General features: G+C 67.6%; 1 protein-coding gene across 4 annotated transcripts; it reads right to left on the bottom strand.

The window, feature by feature from the left end:
• CAMK2B (calcium/calmodulin dependent protein kinase II beta) lies at positions 1-19570 on the bottom strand. Of its 4 annotated transcripts, XM_063175366.1 has the most exons (21): positions 19438-19570; positions 16781-16875; positions 14328-14387; positions 14148-14202; positions 13992-14057; positions 11842-11914; positions 10783-10885; positions 10392-10475; positions 9923-10017; positions 9634-9756; positions 9471-9554; positions 7633-7675; positions 7139-7213; positions 5045-5082; positions 4895-4966; positions 3437-3481; positions 3178-3226; positions 956-1031; positions 754-848; positions 227-461; positions 1-157 (listed from the first exon to the last, which is right to left on the bottom strand). In XM_063175366.1, exons 1-20 carry the CDS (start codon positions 19500-19502, stop codon positions 229-231), a joined length of 1629 nt encoding a protein of 542 aa, XP_063031436.1. In that variant the 5' UTR covers positions 19503-19570; the 3' UTR covers positions 1-157; positions 227-228. The 4 variants fall into 4 exon arrangements, with proteins under 4 accessions (XP_063031436.1, XP_063031439.1, XP_063031440.1 ...); XM_063175369.1 differs by lacking the exon at positions 7139-7213 and having other exon boundaries at positions 5045-5085; XM_063175367.1 differs by lacking the exon at positions 3437-3481 and having other exon boundaries at positions 2-157.
• Between the last annotated feature and the right edge of the window lie 809 nt (positions 19571-20379).

Consider the following 20379-nt stretch of genomic DNA (forward strand, 5'->3'; position numbering starts at 1 on the left):
TTTTTGTTTTCTGCAAACACAGGCACCGGAGGGGGGAGCGGGGCCGGGGTAGGGGGGACAGGCATGCGGACGCGTGCTCGGGGGGCCGCAGCTCCGGCTGCCATCGGCTCCCATCGCCGTCTCCATCGGGCTGGAACCAGGACAGCCACCGCCAGCTCTGCGGGGACAGCGCGGGGGGTGAGGCACGGCCGCGGCTGCCCGCGCCCCGGCCCCGAGCCCGGCTCACCTTCACTGCAGCGGGGCCACCGGGGCCCCCGAGCCGTGGAAGTGCACGTTCTGCCACTTGCCGTCGCGGCGGTGCCACACGCGCGTCTCCTCGGACTGGCTGGTGCGGGGCCGGCCCTGCCCGTCGATGTACTGCGTCAGGCGGATGTAGGCGATGCACGCCGCGTCCTCCCCGATAACGTGAACGTGCGGGTTCAGGATGGTCGTGTGGATCGGCTTGTTGTTCTTGGAGAGCACTGCGGGGCGGCCGGGACAGCGCGGCTGGCACCGGCACCGGCAGGGAACGGGCAGGGACGGGGGCAGGGACGGGGGCAGTGCAAGCGGACAGATGGCCCAGCAAAGGAGGGCTGGGGACAGGCAAACAAGGTGACCAGGATGGGCAGGCAGTGGGCAAGAGACAGGGGACAGGGAAGAGGCAGGAGGGATCGGGCTGGGCTGGACAGGGCCTCGAGGGGCAGGGCAGGTGAGACAGGCAGGTGTCGCGGGCAGGCAGGACGGGCAGGTGTCACGGGCAGCTCGGGTACTCACAGTTCTCGAAATAGAAGCGGTGGAAGTCCATCCCCTCCACCAGGTTGCCCAGTGCCTCGGGCTCAAAGGAGGTGAGCCCCGGGTCGCAGATCTTCCTGCGGGCGGCAGGTGAGAGTGGCCCCGCCCGGCTCCACCCAGCCGGCCCCGCCCCGCCCGCCCCCGGCCCCGCCCGGCCCCACCCAGCCGGCCCCGCCCCACTCACGCGTAGGCCTCGAAGTCGCCGTTGTTGACGGCCTCGATGAGCTGCTCCGTGATCTTGATGATCTCCTGCTTGCGGGCTGGGGGCACGCCACTGTCACCGCCACGCCCCAGCCCCGGGGACACCGTCCGGGGGGGGGTGGACACGGGACATGAGGGGAGGCTTGGGGACAGACACAGGGATGGACAGACAGACCTTGGGGGCAGAAAAACCTTGGGGACAGACAGACAGACCATGGGGATGGACCACGGGGACAAACACAGGGACCTCGGGGACAGACAGACGGACCATGAGGGCAGACAAGACAGGCCACAGGGACACACACAGGGACCTCGAGGACAGACACAGAAACTATGGGGACAGACAGACACCCCTTGGGGACAGATAGGGACCGCTGTGCTCCCAGGACCCCCACAGCTCTGCCACACCAGTATTCACAAGTCTCAACTGCCAGCCCAGTGCCAGCCCTGCATGTCCCAGTGCCATCCCAGTGCCCTCCCAGCCTGCTCAAAGCATCCCAGTGCCTGCTCAACCTGTCCCAGTAGTTCCAAGTGTCTCCCAGCACTGCTCCTTCAAGTCCCAGTACATCCCAGTGCTGTTCTGGCACATCCCAGAACAGCCAGTTCCACACTGGTGTTTCCCAGTGCCATCCCAGTGTGTCTCAGTGCCATTCCAGTGCATCCCAGTACCCTCCCAGTTCCATACAAGTGCATCCTGATACATCCCAGTGTAATCCTAGTGCATCCCAGAGCTGCTCGTGTGCTCTGATGCTTCCCAGTGCATCCCAGTGCCAGCCCAGTGCATTCCAATACACCCCAGTTCAATCCCGCTGCATTCCAGTGACAGCCCAGTACACTCCAGTGCATTCCAGTATCCCCCAGTCCCATCCCACTGTCACTCCAGTGCATCTCAATTAATCTTACTACCATTCCACTGTATCCTGGTGCTCCCCAATCCATTCTTTTGTCACTCTAATGCGCCCCAACCACCTCAGTGCCGCTCCACTACATCCCAGTGCATCTCAGTGTCACTCCTGTGCCCTCCTAGTGTATCCCAGTGCCACCTGTCCATTCCAACACCGCCCATTTCCATCCCAGTATGTCCCAGTACACTCCAGTTTCTGTCAGCGACTTCTCACCACATCTCAGTGCCAACGTTCTGTGTCTCACTGCTATTCCAGGGCATCCCAGTTCAGCCCAGCTCTACCCAGAGCACCTCCTGGTACCATCCCAGTATGTCCCAGTATCATTGCAGTGCATCCTGGTGCCATCCCAGTGCCTTTTCAACTAAACCCAGCTGCCATTCCAGGGCCATTCCAGCGTGTCCCAGTCTATCCCATTTCCACCCAGCGCACCCCAATGCCTCCCAGTACCCTCCCAGTGCAGCCCAGCATGCTCCCAGTGTATCCTGGTGCCATCTCAATGAATCCTGGTGTCAGCCCAGATCAATTCCAGTGAGTTGGAACACTCCCAGTGCATCCCAAAACGTCCCAGTACCATCCCAATGGATCCTGTTGCCATCCTAAACCCCACCCAGTGCATTCCAGTGCTGCCCCAGCACATCATAGTGCACCAACTGCATCTTGGTGCCATGCCAGTCCACCCCAGTTCATCCCAGTGCAATTCCAGTGCAATCCAAGGCATCCTGTGCCAATGCATCCCAGCTCTATTCAATGCATTCCATCCAGCACGCTCCCAGTGCATCCTGGTGCCATCCCAGTGCATTCCAGCGCCATCCCAGTGCATCCCATCACCGTCCCAGTGTATCCCAGTGCCATTCCAGTGCATCCTGGTGCCATCCCAGCTCCGTCTCAATGATTTCAGTGCTGCTCCAGTGCATCCCAGTGAACCAAGTGCATCCTGGTGCTATGCCAGTGCCATCCCAGTGCCATTCCAGTGCACCCACTGCATCTTAGTGCCATCCCAGCTCCACCCCAGTGCATTCTAGCACATTCCCAGTGCATCCCAATGCATCCTAGTGCCATCCTGGTGCATTCCACAGCTGTCCAGCACAGTGCCATCCTACAGTGCATCCTACAGGTCATCCCAGTACCATTCCAGTGCACCCCAATGCATACTGGTGCCATCCTAGCACCACCCCAGTGCATTCCAAGACCCTCCCAGTGCATCCCAGTGCCATTCCAGTGCATCCTAGCACCACCCCGGCTCGCTCCCAGTGCATCCCAGTGCATCCCAGTGCAGCCCAGCCGCCCCCACGCCCGTCACCTTTGGTGTCCTCGTCCTCGATGGTGGTGTTGGTGCTGTCGGAGGACTCCTGCTCGCGGGGCGGCGGCGGTGGGGGGGAGACACAAACAGGGGGTCAGAGCTGGCCCCGGGGGGCACGGGGAGGGGGGACGAGCCCGGGGGGCTCGGCAGGACCCCGGCGGGGCCGGACGGCGCGGGGGGACCCCGCTGCCCCCGCGCTCCTGGCACCCCCCCGGCCATGGCTGATGCGGGGGATGGAGGCGAGGGCGGGCAGCGGTACCTTGGCGCCGTCCCCGGGGTTATGGATTACGGTACTTTGAGGCTCCTACAGGAGAAGGGAGAGAGACAGGCGGGGTGGGGGAAGCGAGAGCCCGGAGGGGACAACGAGGGGGGACGACGGATTGAGCAGCACGTGGACAGGGGCGAGGAGAGAGACCCAGACCGGGTTTGGGAAGGGGATAGAGAGGGGGAAGAGAAGCAGAGAGTCATTAGTCCAGCAAAGCCAAATGGTTTAATTCACAGACATGGAGGGGGAAGAGAGGGGGGAAAGAGGTGGGCAGAGCCGGGGGAGAGACGCAGTGAGGCCAAAAGGATGGGCTGGGCTGGGGGGCAGCTCCGTGCCCCTGTCCTGCATCCCGGTGCCCAGGGGCTCCACTCACCGTGCATCTCAGCATCCTGGGCATCCCCGTGCCTGAACCCCAACCATCCTGCTGCCTGCATCCCGAGCACTGCCCATGTCCTTGTGCATCCCTCAGCGAGCACCCAGACCACTGCTGTGCCTGCATCCCAACCGTCCCTGTGTCTGCATCCTGAGCATCTCAGTGCCCACATCCTGAGCCACCCCAACCACAGCTTCCTGCTGCCCATCCCACCCTCAGTGTGTGGGGTGGGCATCCCTTTCTCCATATCCTGCACTCACTGACCAGCCAGGCACCCCTTCCCCAGTGCACAGCACTCTGTGCCAGCTGGGCATCACCCTGCCTGTATCCTGCCCTCGTGGTTCCATGCCCTCACTCTGCACCCCTTGTGCCATAAAGGTCACAACGGGCACACCTGCCCCCACATCCCGCACCTACCTTGCTGTTGGCACTGCCACAGCACCCCCAAATCCAGCACATGCTGCTCTAGACAGCCATGCCTTTACCCTACCGTGCCCGCTGGGCAGTTCCATGTCTGGATCCTGCACTTACCTCACCTGCGAGGTCACAGTCAGCAGCCCATCCTTGTGACCTGCACCTGCCTTGGCACTGCAGGGCATCCCCACGCCCTGCCCTCCACCCACCTGTCCATCTGTGTCACCAGGCTGTGCCTCGTCCCCATTACGGGGCAGCTGTGCCCATACCCTGCACCCACCTTGCTCCCATCCTCATGCAGTGTACCCACCTTGCGGTGCCCACGTCACAGGACACCCTCACGCCCTCGTCCTGCACCCACCTTGCTGTGCCCACGGCAGGAACATCTCTGTGTCCGTGTCCTGGACCCACCTTGTCCCTGCACGGGACACCTGCATGGGCGTGTCCTCAGCCACGCCGCTGTCCCCAGGGCCGAGGGGGACACGGGGCTGTCCCTTCACCCACCTGCTCTGTGCGGCGGGGTCCCCCTGCGCCCCCGTCCTGCACTCCCCTCTCCACGCTCGGGACCCCCCTCCCCAGGAGCGGCCGATGGGATGGGATGGGATGGGCTGTGGGATGGATCCCATGGGACGGGGGATTTGGGGTGCGGGGCGGGGGGCACCTACCAGAGCGGTGGGCGGGAGGGTCCCCTTGGGGCTGGTGACGCCGGCGCTGCCTTTGGTGCTGTTGGTCTGGGGCTGCAGGGGACAGACGGGGGGCTCAGTGCCATGGGGGAAGGAGTCCCCCGGGCCCCCCCAGCCCCTCGGGCCCCTCACCTTGACGCCGTCCGCCTTCTTGTTCAGTAAGCTCTTAGCTGCTGCGGGGGGAGACAGGGTCAGTGCCCCCCTGCACGAGGGGCGCCGCAGGTCCCCCTGCCCAGAGCCCTCCCGGCCACCCCGGCTGACCCCACCCCGGGCGCTGGCAGCACCAACCCCCGTGCCACGGAGGGGAACACGCCAGCACGGTGCTGTCCCCAGCCTGGGGGAGGTCCCCATTTTAGAGGGGTGGTCCCCATGCAGGGAGGGGTGTCCCCATTCTAAGGGGGCTCCGTTTTGAGAAGTGTCCCCATGCTGGGGGTGTTCCCTTACAGGGGGGAGTCCCCATGCTGGGTGGGGGGTCCCCATCCTAGGGAATCCCCATTTTGGGGGGTTCTCCATGCTGGGAGGGGTGTCCCCCACCTGGAGGAGTCCCCAGCCTCAGGAAGGTCCCCACCCAGGGAGGGGTTCCCCAACCTTGTGGGACCATTCTCATCCTGGGGGGTGTCCCCCTCCTAGTGGGAGGTTCCCAAACTCAGGGGGGTCCCCGAACTTGGGGGGCTGTCCCCACCCTGGGAGGGATGTCCTCAACCTGTGGGGATCCCCATCCAGGCAGGGCGTCCCCATCCTGGAGGGAAGGGTCCCCAAACTCAGGGGGTCCCCACACTGGGGGGAGGAGGTGCCCCCAACCTGAGGGGGGTCCCCATCCTGGTGGCCCCCGCGTGGGGGGGCAGGGCTGGCTTACCTTGGAGAAATGCAGAGAGGAAAGCGAGAGAGAGGAGTGGGGAGGGGGACAAGAGAGAAACGGGGAGGGGGGAAAGGAGGAAAAGGGGAAAAACATAAAAAAAGAACATAAAAAAGATGAGTTGAGTACAGGGGGCGGGGACAGCCGCCTGTGCCCCCCTGTCTCCCTGGAGGGGGACAAGGACGGGCACGGGTACGAGCATCTGTCACTGCTACCACGACCTCTGGCCAGAGGGGAACAGGGCTGACGGGGACGTGGTGGGGCACGAGTGCTTGTGGGGGTGCGTGGAGGGCAGGGGCCATCACCTCGAGCATCCTCGTCATCCCTCCACACTGAGGGACCCCTCCCCTGGCTGGCAGCACAAGCTGGGGGGAGATGTGTGGTGACAAGCCCAGTGGCAGCAGGGCGGCGCCCATCGGCACCAGAGGAGGGGGACATGACCCACACATCCCTCCCCTGGCCCTGTGTCCCCCAGGGGCCCTAGCAGGGTGTCCCCAAGGGTCCCGGTCCCTCCTCTGAAAGCAGGCGGGCGCTGAGAGGTGGGGGTTTAAACCAGAGCCGAATTGGGGGGCGGGAGGGGGGGACCCCTGGCAGGGGGGCCAGGGGCAGCCCTGGGTGAGGGGGTGGTTTAAGACCCGCCGAGTGTTTCACGGCACCACAAACACCGGCTGCAGCTCTCAGAAGCCGTGGGGAGGCACGTGCATGGGGGCACATGCAGGGGGGCACATGCATGGGGGGCCATGCGGGGGGGCACATGCAAGGGGGGACATGCGGGGTGGGGACGCAGGGGGGGCACGGGGGGACACGGGACATGCAGCTTTTTGCCCCCCCCTTCATGCACCGTGTGCCCCCCCTGTGTGCATGGGGGGCTGGGAGCGGTGGGGAGGCTCAAAATCACCCCAAAATCACCCCAAAATCATCCCCCCACCCCAGCTCCCTGTGTTCACCCAGTGTGGACTGGGGATGGCACCACCTGGGGATGGCACCTGGGGCTGGCACCCGTGGGTACCTGGGGACGCCGCCTGTGTGCCCCCGGGGATGGCAGCAGCGTGTCCCCTCCGGGCTGAGGCCGTCGCAGCCCGCCTCGGGGGCGGGGGCGTTCAGGGACCCTCCCCGGGGCCGGGCGCGGGGGCAGCGGGGGGCAGCGGCGTCTCTCGGCGCCAGCAGGGAGGGAGCGGCTGCGGGGCAGTGCCGGGGGCCATGCATGCGCTCCGATTTCCGAGGAGGGCACCCGAAACCCGTTGGGGAGGTGGGAGGCAGGGAAGAGGACGGGCGGGAGAAGAGGGGGGCGACGTGGGGATGGAGGGTCCGGGGACACACAGAGACCAAGCGGGGCCGGGGGGCCGGGGGCCCTTTGCGGACGCGTCTACCTTGTTCCACCAGCCCCAGCGGGGCCCCGGCAGCGGCCGCCGACATGGTGGGAGGAGCGGTGGTCTGTCTGCCCACTGCCGGAGGGCCGGAGAGAGAGAGAGGGAGCGGAGCTCCTGTTAGGGGGCGGCGGGGCCGGCCGGGACCCCCGCCCTCCCCCCCCCCCAGAGAGAGCTCTCGGGGCGCCCCTCACCCGGCCCCAGGCCTGGGGGGGCTGCGGTGTCCGTGCCCCTGCCCGGGGGGACACGCGGGGACCACCGCGCTCTACCTGCTGCCGTGTGTGCGTGGGGCGGGGGGCGCCGCCGGCCCCACCGCGGCTACCACATGCCCCGTCCTCACCGATGGGGAAAAAATGGGTGGGGGGGTTAAGGAAGGGAGGGGAGAGAAAGAGAGAAAGACAGCGAGATAGAGAGAGGGGGGCACCGGCCCGGGGGGGGGGGCGTGGAGGGGGGACTGCGGCCCCCGGCCCCCCCGGCCAGGGCGAGCCCCCCCTTACCTGAGAAGTTCCTGGTGGCCAGCATGGTGGTGAGGATGGCACCCTGCGGGGAGGGACAGCGTGAGCCGGAGAGGGGCTGGGGGGCCGTGGGGTGGGCGAGGGGCGGGGGCAAACGGGCGATGGCATGGGGGGTGCAGGGTGGGGCCCACAGGGCTGGCACTGCCACGCATGATGGGAAGGGACTGTGCCCCATGGAAGGGCACAGGAAGGCCCTGAAGGGCACGGGGGCAGGAAGATGCCGGGTTCTGCCACCGTACCAGGGTACCAGGTGCTGCCACAGCGGGCAGGGCAGGGAAATGTCCCACGGTGGGCAGGGCAGGGGTCCCACAGTGCGTAGGGCAGGGGTCCCACAGCGGGCAGGGCAGGGGTCCCACAGTGGGCAGGGCAGGGAGGGTCCCACAGCAGACAGGGAGGGTCCCACAGCAGACAGGGAGGGCCCCACAGTGGGCAGGGAGGGTCCCACAGCAGACAGGGCAGGGGTCCCACAGTGGGCAGGGCAGGGAGGGTCCCACAGTGGGCAGGGCAGGGGTCCCACAGTGGGCAGGGCAGGGAGGGTCCCACAGTGGGCAGGGCAGGGGTCCCACAGTGGGCAGGGCAGGGAGGGTCCCACAGTGGACAGGGAGGGTCCCACAGCGGGCAGGGAGGGTCCCACAGCGGGCAGGGCAGGGAGGGTCCCACAGCGAGCAGGGCAGGGGTCCCACAGCAGACAGGGAGGGTCCCATAGCAGGCAGGGCAGGGAGGGTCCCACAGTGGGCAGGGAGGGTCCCATAGCAGACAGGGCAGGGGTCCCACAGTGGGCAGGGCAGGGAAATGTCCCACAGTGGGCAGGGCAGGGAGGGTCCCATAGCGGGCAGAGCAGGGGTCCCACAGCGAGCAGGCAGGGGTCCCACAGTGGGCAGGGCAGGGAGGGTCCCACAGTGGGCAGGGCAGGGAGGGTCCCACAGTGGGCAGGGAGGGTCCCACAGTGGGCAGGGAGGGTCCCACGGTGGGCAGGGCAGGGGTCCCACAGTGGGCAGGGCAGGGGTCCCACAGCGGGCAGGGCAGGGGTCCCACAGTGGGCAGGGAGGGTCCCACGGTGGGCAGGGCAGGGGTCCCACAGCGGGCAGGGCAGGGGTCCCACAGCGAGCAGGGCAGGGGTCCTACAGTGGGCAGGGCAGGGTCCCACAGTAGGCAGGGCAGGGGTCCCACAGCAGACAGGGAGGGTCCCACAGTGGGCAGGGCAGGGAGGGTCCCATAGCAGACAGGGCAGGGGTCCCACAGTGGGCAGGGAGGGTCCCACGGTGGGCAGGGCAGGGGTCCCACAGTGGGCAGGGAGGGTCCCACAGTGGGCAGGGCAGGGAGGGTCCCACAGCAGACAGGGAGGGTCCCACAGTGGGCAGGGCAGGGGTCCCACAGTGGGCAGGGCAGGGGTCCCACAGTGGGCAGGGAGGGTCCCACGGCGGGCAGGGCAGGGAGGGTCCCACGGTGGGCAGGGCAGGGGTCCCACAGTGGGCAGGGCAGGGGTCCCACAGTGGGCAGGGCAGGGAGGGTCCCACAGCAGACAGGGCAGGGGTCCCACAGTGGGCAGGGAGGGTCCCACAGTGGGCAGGGCAGGGGTCCCACAGTGGGCAGGGAGGGTCCCACGGTGGGCAGGGCAGGGGTCCCACAGTGGGCAGGGCAGGGGTCCCACAGCAGACAGGGCAGGGGTCCCACAGTGGGCCGGGCAGGGGTCCCACAGCAGACAGGGCAGGGGTCCCACAGTGGGCAGGGCAGGGAGGGTCCCACAGGAGAGCCCCATGGAGATGAGAGGCAGGGTGGTGTCCCCAGCACTGCCCACAGCTCCCCAGCAGCCCCCTCACCTTGAGCTTCCTCCGGGCGTTGAACTTTTTCAAGCACTCCACTGTCTCCTGCCTGTGCATCATGGAGGCCACGGTGGAGCGTTGCTGCGGGGACAGGGGGGTCAGCACCGGGTGCCGGGGCAGCGCCGTGGGGGTGCCAGGCCCGGGGGACCCCTGCACTTACGCAGACCCACGGGTGCTTGAGGGCCTCGTGGGCTGTGATGCGCTTGGCGGGGTTGATGGTCAGCATCTGGTTGATGAGGTTTTTGGCTTCGGGGGTGACCGTGTCCCACTCAGGCGAAGGGAACTGGGGGAGCACGGGGACAGGGGGGGGACAGCTGAGGAGGGGCAGCCCCATGGCCCCCACATCCCCACACGTCCCCAGCCAGCACCAAAGACAAGCCCACAGCTGCAGATCAGCTGCGGCTCCCAGAAGGTTCCGGAATTAACGGGCCCTGGCACCGGGCACTCACGTCGTAGGCGCCAGCCTTGATCTGTTGGTAGAGTTTGTGCTGGTCCTCGTCCCAGAAGGGCGGGTAGCCCACCAGCAGGATGTACAGGATGACCCCTGGGCCGGGGAGAGTGGGGTTAAGGGATGCAGGGACCCCAGACCACCCTGGCTCCCTCAAAGGTGTCCCCGTGACAAAGCAAGCATTCCACACGTGGGCTGTCCCTGTGCTGCCAGGATGGCACAGGCAGTGTGGCACTGCCAGGCACATGGCACGGGATGGCCCCGGGATGGGGTCAGAGCTGGAACACGAACTGGGACCAGCACAGAAATGGGATGGGGAAAAGGGCGATACTAGGATGGGCATGGGCTAAGACTGGAATGGAGCCTGGAAAGTGCCAAACGGGAGTGGGATGGGATCAGAAAGGGACTGGGCAGTGATGGGGCAGGGATAGGATGGGATTGGGCAGGGACAGGCAGGGACTGGCTCGTACCACATGCCCAGATGTCCACGGGTTTGCCATAGGCCTCTTTGCGCAGCACCTCGGGGGACAGGTAGCCAGGTGTGCCTGCAAATCCTGGGACAGGGACAGAGAGAGCGTGAGTGAGGAGAGACAGATGAGCCACAAGGGGAGAGGACAAGGACAGGACACGGCACTGGGACGTGGGGCAGGGATGTGCTGGGCAGGGGTGGGCAGGGAGCAGGGTGCAGAGGGCACAGGGCAGGGACAGGGTGGGTTTGGGATGGGGCTGGGGTGGGCTCGGGGCAGGGACAGCAGGAACAGAGCAGGGACTCAGGGGATGTGCAGGGACCCAGCAGACACAGCACAGGTGCCCAGAGCAGTGGGCAGGGGCTGTGGGGGACAGGGGGACACCAGCACTCACCAAACCAGGCCTGCTGATCCCCCTGCACCTCGATGGCGAGGCCAAAGTCTGCCAGCTTCACTGCTGCCCCTTTGCACTTGCTGGCCAGGAGCAGGTTCTCGGGCTGCACAGGGAGCACCAGCACGGGGCACAGACGGGGGGACAGAGAGCAGGGATGCAGCAACCACAGAGGGGCTTTACTGCTGCCCTTGCCCAGGTCCTGCCCTCGGCTGGCTCTGTGCTGTGGGGCTGCGGCCGTGGGTGCCCTCTGCCAATGGCGCCGCATGGCACAGCCCCACGGCCAGCTCAGGGTCCGCCTGTGTCTCACTGGCCTCAGCCCAGCATCTCCCCATGCCACCATCCCTGTGTCCCCCTGTTCCCGTGTCCCTCTGTCCCTGTGTCCCTCTGTGCCCCCGTGTCCCACCATCCCTGTGTGTCCCCCTGTCCCCATGTCCCTCTGTCCCCCCGTGTCCCTCTGTCCCCCTGTGTCCCTCTGTCCCCATGTCCCTCTGTCCCCCCGTGTCCCACCATCCCTCTGTGTCCCACTGTCCCCCTGTGTCCCACTGTCCCCCTGTGTCCCACTGTCCCCATGTCCCACCATCCCTGTGTGTCCCTCTGTCCCCATGTCCCTCTGTCCCCCCGTGTCCCACCATCCCCCTGTGTCCCTCTGTCCCCATGTCCCTCTGTGTCCCTCTGTCCCCCCGTGTCCCACCATCCCCCTGTGTCCCACTGTCCCCATGTCCCACTGTCCCCCCGTGTCCCACCATCACCCTCCGTGTCCTGCCCTGTCCCCCAGCCAAGCTCCAGCTGCTCCCCCCCCGTGCCCCCATCCATTTCCATCCCCACAGCTCACACTCCCCCTGGGGCAATGGCAGCTGGGGGCTGCAGTGAGACCCCCCAGCAGTGCAGAACTGTGACACAGCTGGGGGACACGTGTGCACCCCAGGAAAGGTGGATGGGGATCCCCAAAGCCCAGCAAGATCCCAGTGAGCCCCGGAACCCGCCAGGCCAGGGCAGCCCCGGGTTGTGGGGACCCCAGGAACCGGGCAGGGGATGGATGGGGGTGGGGGACACACTTACCTTGAGGTCCCTGTGGACCACCCCCATCTGGTGACAGTGCAGGACAGCCTCCAGGATCTGCTGGATGCAGTGGCTGCGTGCAAATGGGAGGGGGTCAGAGGCACGCTGCCCCCCGCCTGCCTCACGCCCTGCGCACCACCTGCACCCCCAGAGCAGCCCCTGCCCCTCTGCACCCGGGGGAGCTGACAAAAACCAGCGGTGACCTTGGATTTGCGTGCATGAGAACCTGTCTGTACCCCTGCCAGGGGCTCAGCCCGGGGGCATCACCCCTGGGGGGTCACACAGAGGGGTTACCCTGGGGACAGCCCCACCTGGGGTGGCTCGGTGCCTAGGGGACACCTGTGGGGACGTCACAGCCTGAGCAGGGGTCATCCCTGAGCGTGCCATTCCTTCCTGGGGGCACATCCCTGTCTGCAAGTCATCCCTTGGGGTCACCCCTGGGGTGTCATCCCAGGGATGTCACTGCAAGGGGGTCACTGAGAGGGGTCACACTTGTGGGATCATCCCCTGGGGGTCACTGAGTGTGGTCACACCTGTGGGATCATCCCCTGGGGGTCACACCTGTGGGACCATCCCCTGAGGGTCACTGAGAGGGGTCACACCTGTGGGATCATCCCCTGGGGGTCACACCTGTGGGACCATCCCCTGGGGGTCACTGCCTGGGGTCACACCTGTGGGATCATCCCCTGGGGGTCACTGAGAGGGGTCACACCTGTGGGATCATCCCCTGGGGGTCACACCTGTGGGACCATCCCCTGGGGGTCACTGCCTGGGGGTCACTGCCTGGGCTCACCCCCCAGCGCCCACCAGGTGAGCTCCGCCCTGGGCACAGAGCCACGGGGGCCACCCCAGTGGTGTTTCTGTGCCCCCCCCCGTCCCCCACGGGAGCCCCCCGTCCCTGCTGCCGCCCAGACACGGGGGTCCCCCAGACAGGACTGACGGGGAGGGGGGAACAGGGGATGGGGCGGCGGATGGAGACGAGACAAGAAAGAAAGAGGGAAAGAGCGAGGGGATGAGAGCCTGAAATGGGGGTGAAGGGGGGCCCCGCTGGCTGGGGCAGCGGGGGCACTGGGGGGGCACCTCCCTGTGAGGGGGGGGCAAAAAAGGGGGCTGGGGGAGAAAAAAGAGTGAGGAGAAAGGCCCAGAGCAGAGCGGGGTCCTGAGGAGCGGAGGGGGCCGGGGAGCGGGGGCAGCGCGGGCGGGGGCAGCGAGGGGGAAATGGCCCCCCCGGCCCCCCCCAGATACTGACCTGCGGCTCCCTCTGCTCAGGGGCAAAGTGATGGGTGGGAGGAACGCGGGCAAAGAGCTCATGGACACAGTGACTGCAAAACAGAACGGGGGGCGGGCGGGGCGGGGGGGGGCGGGATGGGGCGAGGGGGGGCAGGATGGAGGGGCACGGGTGGGAGACGGGGGCGGGATGGGGTCAGGGTGAGGTAAAGGGGGTGGGAATGGGGGGCAGGTTGGCGGGGGGGGGATGAGGTAAAGGGGTGGGGGCAAGAAGTGAGAGGCCGGGGTGTGGGGACAGGTTGGGGGCAGAGGGGTGGGAGAAAGAGGCAGGAGAGGGGCGTGGGAGGATAGGAGGCATTTCGGGGGCAAGGACGGGTGTGGGAGGCAAAACAGAGGGCAAGGGCCAGGGGGGCAGCGAGCGGAGGGCAGCGGTGGGACGGACGGACACACAGATGGAAACACGGACACGCACACAGCCCGAGCAACGAGTGATGGGAGACGAGAGGGACAGAGGGATGGGGGGAATGGATGGAGGAGGTGAGGGGCACGAGGGGCACGGGGACGGGGGGGGGCGGAGATGGGGGGAACGAGAGAGGGGGAGAAACAAATGTTGTGAAAGCCCAGAGACCATGGGGGGGGGCACACGGCGGCACACAGGGCACGGGGCTGGCACGGCACCGAGGGGCCCGGGGCCCCCGCCTGCCCCCGGCCCCCGGCACGGGGCTCGGCAGCGCCGGGGCTCGGCGGCGGGGGGGAGCACGGGGGTGCAATATGGGGGTGCCCCAGCCGGGGGCCCCGCCCCACCCAGCACCGGATGGAGGGGCTGCCCCCCCGCCTGCCTGGCTGCGCTGCCCCGTCCCTGCAGGGCACGGCGCACGGGGCACGGGGCACGGTGCCCGGCGCTGCGCGGGGCCAGCGCTCACCTGGCATCGGCCTCACTGTAGTACTCCCGCGCCACGATGTCCTCAAAGAGCTCGCCGCCCGTCACCCTGGAACACAGCCGGGCCCCGCATGAGCCCGAGGGCCCCCGGCATCCCCCGAGCCCTCCCGGAGCTCCGGGAGCCTCCTGCCGCACTCACAGGTCAAAGACGAGGTAATGGAAGCCCTCCTCGGAGATGCTGTCGTGGAGCCGCACTGTGGGGACCAGATGGGGACAGGCTCAGCCTCAGGCGCCCCCGAGCCCGGGTCCCCTCTCCCAGCCACTGCCGGCGCCCCTCGGGGTGTCCCCAGCGGTGCCAGCCCCGTCCCCGGTCACTCACCGATGTTGGAGTGCTTGAGCAGCCGGCAGATCCGCGCCTCGCGCTCCAGCTTCTGGTGATCTGGGGGGGCACAGGTCAGGGGGGCCCCTCCCCGGCCCTGCATCCCTCACCTGCCCTGCACCCCCTCACCTGCCCTGCACCCCCTCACCTGCCCGGCCCTGCATCCCCTCACCTGCCCTGCACCCCCTCACCTGCCCCGCCCTGCAGCCCCCTCACCTGCCCTGCACCCCCTCACCTGCCCTGCCCTGCATCCCCTCACCTGCCCTGCACCCCCTCACCTGCCCTGCATCCCCTCACCTGCCCTGCACCCCCTCACCTGCCCGGCCCTGCACCCCCTCCCCGGCCCTGCACCCCCCCACCTGCCCTGCATCCCCTCACCTGCCCGGCCCTGCACCCCCTCACCTGCCCTGCACCCCCCCACCTGCCCTGCATCCCCTCACCTGCCCGGCCCTGCAGCCCCCTCACCTGCCCTGCACCCCCCCACCTGCCCTGCATCCCCTCACCTGCCCGGCCCTGCAGCCCCCTCACCTGCCCTGCACCCCCTCACCTGCCCGGCCCTGCAGCCCCCTCACGTCACCTGTCCCCAGCCCAGCCCCAGTGAGAGCAGCCCAAGATGCCCCTGAGGGAGCCACGTGGCTCTGTGGGTGTGCAGGTATGCACTGGGGGCAGGGCTGGGGGGGGCGGCACCTGTGAGCTTGTGCACGCGTGCCTGGGTGTGCAGGTGTGTACAGGTATGGGTGGGCTGTGCACGTGTGTACAGGTAGGGCTGTACAGGTGTGCACGTGTGTACAGGTAGGGTGGGCTGTGCATGTGGATACAGGCATGCACAAGCTGCAGGTGTGCACAGGTGTGCACATTCACGTGTGGGCCCGTGTCTGGGGCTGTGCATGCCAGTACACAGGTACAGATGGGAGGACACATGAGTGCAGGCACCTGTGGCTGTACCTGCGTGTGGGTGTGCAGGTGTGGTGGGTATCCCTACCCTGCAGTTGTGCACACACGCGAGTGTGCCTGCGTGTGGCTGTCCCTCTGTGCACCTCTGTGTGCAGCCAGACAGCTCCGTGGCTGTACCTGTGTGCACAGGTACACGTGTGTGTGTGGCTGCACCGTGTGCATCGCTGTACCTGTGTTTGTACGGGATGTGGAGTGTGCAGCTGTTCCCCAGTGCGTGGTGGTTCCTGCATGTGCAGGTGTGTGCACATCTGTGCAGCTGTGTGTGTGTGCAACTCTACATGTGTGTGCCTGCAATAGCCACTGTATGAGTGCACATGTGTACCTGTGTGTGCAGCTGCATTTCTGGGTGTGTCTGCATTCAAGGGCACACAGACCTGCGCACAGATGTGCACACAGCTCACACACAGGTGTGTGTGCACTGCTCACACCTGTGCACACAGCTCCAGCCACAGACACACGTGTGCACACACAGAACACTCACACGCCCCCTGTGCCACTCTGTGCTGCCTCTTATCCAAGTGCACACCCTAAACCTCCACACCCCCACACGCTGTCACACATCCCACACCTGCAAACACCTGCACACACCTGCACACCCCCACTGCCGAGCTGTGAGCACACCCCACCCCACGCCACAGGCACCCACTCTGCTCACAGCTGTGCACACACAGCAGCGCTCACCCTCGTGTGAAAGCACACACACACTGTTGACATGTGCACACCTGCCTGCACACCGAGCACACACACTCAGGTGTGTGTGTACCCTCACTGCTCATTGTGCAAACCCACCATCACACACACCTGTGCACACACACTCAGGTGCCCCCACTGCCCATGTGTGCACACCCACCATCACACACACCCCCATGTAGACACACCTGTGCACGCACAGCTCACACCTGCACACACACACGGCTCACACCTGTGCGTGCACACCCTCCTCCCCATCCACTTACACCTGTGTACCTGCAGGGCACCCACACCTTAGGGACAGGTGAGGTTCTGAGGGGCCTCGGGGGAGGCAGCAGGGGGATAACGGGGATGGACAGGGCCAGACCCCACCCCAGAGCATTCACCCCTCCCTCCCACCAGCACCACTGGGGTCACAGCTCTCACACCTGCCATGGGCACCACAGGTAGCCCGGCTGTCGTGGCACCAGGGGTACCAGAGGTGTTACAGGTGCCATGGCCACCAGGGGTATCAGAGGGGTCACAGGTGTCACAGGTGCTGGGGGGCCGTCCCAGGCACCTGGCCTGTCTGGGAGTCCCCCGGGGTGGCAGAGGTGTCACAGGTGCCATGGCCACCAGGGGTATCAGAGATGTTACAGGTGCCATGGCCACCAGGGGTACCAGGGGTGTCACAGGTGCCATGGCCACCAGGGGTATCAGATGTTACAGGTGTCACAGGTGCCGTGGGGCCGTCCCAGGCACCTGGCCTGTCTGGGAGTGCCCCGGGGTGGCAGAGGGGTGCCGGCAGTGCCAGGCTCCCGGGGTCCTACCTCTGGCAGAGAGCTTTTTGGTGTTGATGATCTTGGCAGCGTACTCATGGCCAGTGCAGAGCTTGACGCAGCGCCGGACGACCGAGAAGGCTCCCCTGGGGAGGGCGAGGCTCAGCGCGGCCCCGAGCGCCGGGGGGCGTGGGGGCGGCCCCGCCGTGACTCAGCACGGGGGTCGGGGGGCTGCGCCCGCCGTGACTCAGCACGGGGGGTGAGCCCCGGCCCGGGGGTGGCGGGAGGGCCCTGGCACACGGGGCCCTGGCACACGGGGCCCTGCCGGGGGTGGCTTTGGGAAGGGGGGGGGCTGGGAGCCACGGAGCATCGCGGGAGGGGGGGTCGCAGGAAGGATCCAGCACCGGCAGCTCGTTGCCATGGGAACAGCGGGTGGCCCGGATGGCAGCGGTGGCCGTGGTGGTGGCGGCGATGGTGAGGATGGCAGTGGCGGTGACAGCGGTGACAGCGGTGGGGCTGGCACGGGGCACAGCACCCAGCTCTGAGTATGGGGAGCTGGCAGCCACCAGCTGTCCCCCGCAGGGACAGGGACAGAGATGGGAAAAGCAGGGTCGTGCCCGTGCCAGGCAGAAGCACCGGCAGCCCCTTCAGGTGCCATCAGCTCCTGTCCCCCTTCCAGGACCCGTGTCCCTGCACGTCCCCTGCCTGTCCCTTGCTGGGGGGGCCAAGGCAGCCCCAGGGCACGCAGAGGAGATTCCCGGGAAGGATGGGGACATGGCTGGGGCCAGCACCACCCCAGGCCTGCCACGGAGAGGGAGCCGTGTGGGACGTGTGCCCTGGGAGGGGAGCGGGGCCTGGCTGTCCTCTGCCACCGCCCCATGTCCCCATGTCCCCAGGCACCACGGGCCCCATGCTGGCCAAAACAGGGCGATGCTCTCACCGCCAGGGGAAAAGTGGGGGCTCCCAGGGCCCTGACCCCTCCCTTCCCCACGTGGCCCCCAGGACAGGCGACATGGTGGGTGCCAGTCCCTGGGGGGGGGGCACGCTGTCCTGGCCCGAGCCGTGCCTCAGTTTCCCCCCGGTGATGGGGGGACACATGCGCGATGGCTGGCAGGCTACACCGAGAGATGGGAAGGGGGAAACAGGACCACGTTGCCATGGCAACCAGGATGGGCTGGATTTTGGGCAGACCGAGAGAACAGCCCCCGATTGGCACCATGTTCCCCCTGCTGGCACCCCCAAAGGGACTACAGCCACCCCTGCAAAACCTTCCCCCCATCTAGGGAGGGGGTGCAACCCCTCACAAAGGGTCAGACCCCCTCCCCGCTCCCCTCGTTTTACCCCCAGCCGATCCCTGCCCGTGGATGGGGGGGAAAACTGCATCCCCATGGCCCTGGGGGCAAATGAACCCCCCAAAAGAGCTCCTCTCCAGCTCCCCACAACACCCACCCGAGGGGGGCACGATGGGGGGCACAGCCGGGGGGCCTGGAGGGATTCAGGGCAGCAGAGGGGCCCTGGGAGTCTTTGAGGCCCGGGGGGCCCAGGAGGGCTGGAGTCTGTAAGGACCCGAAGGGGGAGTGGATTTGGGGAGTTATATAAGGCCCAAAAGGGTCTAATAGGGGATGGGGGGAAGAGGGTCTAAAAGGACCAGGGGGGAGAGGGATGGGGGGGCAGGGGGGGTCTGTGGAGATGGGGGAGGGCCTGTGGAAATGGAGGGGCTGGAGGGATGGGGAAATCCATCAAGATGAGGGGCAAAGGGGTCCTGAAAAGGGAGGAGATCTAAAAGGAGCAGGTGCCTATAAATACTCAAGGATGGAAAATTGGGGGGGGGGGGCGCAAATGGGGGCTGTAAGGACTCGGGAGGGGGGACTGGGGAGGGTGGAGGATTTGGTAGGGACTGAGGGGGCTATAAGGACTGGAGGGGGTGGGGGTTTGGGGGGGATCTGGAGGGATGGGGATCTATAAGGACCAGGGAGAGGGGGTCTGAAGGATGGGGGGGCTCAGTGAGAATGGAGGCAAAGGGGCTTTAAGGACGGAGGGGTCTGCAGGAGGCAGGGGCAGGATTAGCAGTGCTGGGGGAATCTGTGAAAATGGTGGGGGTTGAGGAGGAATTGGGGGTCTGTGAGGATGGAGGGTCCATGGGGTCAAGGGCAGCTCTAAGGACTGAGTGGGGGTCTCCAGGGACAGGAGACTGGGGACTGCAGGGGATCGGGAGGGATGGAGGAGGGCTCTGGGGTGACCGGGGCCGGGGGATGAGGACAGACAGGGGAGCCTAAAGGTGAGGGTCCATGAGGATGGGCAGCAAGGGGGCTGCAGGGACCGGGGAGGCTACGGGGAGGGGGGCCCAGAGGAGCCGAGGGGTCCGGGCAGCCGGGGAGGGCTGGAAGGCCCCAGGAGGGGGCGGTATAAGGGGTGGGGGCCGTTGGGGGGGGCAGGGCCAATACCGGGGGGAGGGCAGTACCGGGGGGGGGGAGCTGGGCAGGGCCGGTCCCGGGGGGGTGGGCTGGGGGGGGCCGGTCCCGGGGGGGGCGGGGGGGCCAGTCCCGGGTGTCCCATCCCGGGGGGGGAGGAGGGGGGGGGGGATGCGTCACGTCTGCACCGAGCGGCTCCCGGAGCCCCGGGCAGCGCCCCCCGCCCCCGCCGCGCCCCGGGGCCGGGGCCGGGGCCGGGGCCGGGGCCGGGGCCGGGGCCGGGGCCGCCGCCCTTACTTGCCGATCTCCTCGTAGAGCTGGTACTCGTCGGTGAAGCGGGTGCAGGGCACGGTGGTGGCCATGCTGCCGCCGCGGCGCGCCGCAATGAGCCGCCCCGGCACCGGCTCCGCTCGGCTCCGGCTCCGCCCGGCGCGGGGGGGCGGGGGGAGGCGCCGGCCGGGGGAGGCTCCAGCCCGGGACAGCCCCCGCCGCCCCCCGCCCCGCCCGGGATCCCCCAGCCCCCTCCCGGGCACCCCCGCCGCGGAGCTGCCCCCGCACGCCGGGGGATCCCCCGCCCGCCGCGAGCGCCCCGCGACCGGACCCCCGAGCCGGGACCCCCTTATCGCAAACTGCCCCGGCAGAGGGAGACCAGGCCCCCACCCCTAAAGGCCCTTCCCGGGAGTCCCCCCATAAATAACCCTGTGTCCAGGCTCCCTCCGACGGATCCCCCCAAGGACCCCAAATCCACACTCCCCGCAACAGGACGCAGACCCAGACCTCTCTCAAGAACCTCACAATCCCCCCCAAAGGAATCCCAACCCGCAGCCCCTCCGGATCCCACATTCTCCCCCTAAACAGCCCCAGTATCCAGATAACCCGCTCAAAGACCCCCCCCATCCCCGCCCTGCCTTCTCCCCCCGCGGGGAATCCCCCCGTTCCCCCCAACCCCAAGCGCCCTCCTCCCGCACCACTGTCACCCCAAACAACCCTGCCAGGCTCCAACGCCTCCCCGAGCACAGCACCCGGCAGGGGTCGGGGCGGGACAGAATCGCCCCGTGCCTCCCCCAAGGGCACCTTGGAGCCCCCCGGTGCCGCAGCACAGCGCGGGGGGCACGCAGGGGCCGCCCCGGGGGGCAGAGCGGCCGCAGGGCCGGGGGCAGCGGCGTCCCCCCGCCCCGGAGGGTGCCTGGGCGGGCGGTGGGCGCGGGTGGGCGGCGGGCGGCTGGCGCTGCCGTTGCC

This window comes from Melospiza melodia, chromosome 23, assembly GCF_035770615.1.
Source record: "Melospiza melodia melodia isolate bMelMel2 chromosome 23, bMelMel2.pri, whole genome shotgun sequence".
NCBI lineage: Eukaryota > Metazoa > Chordata > Aves > Passeriformes > Passerellidae > Melospiza > Melospiza melodia.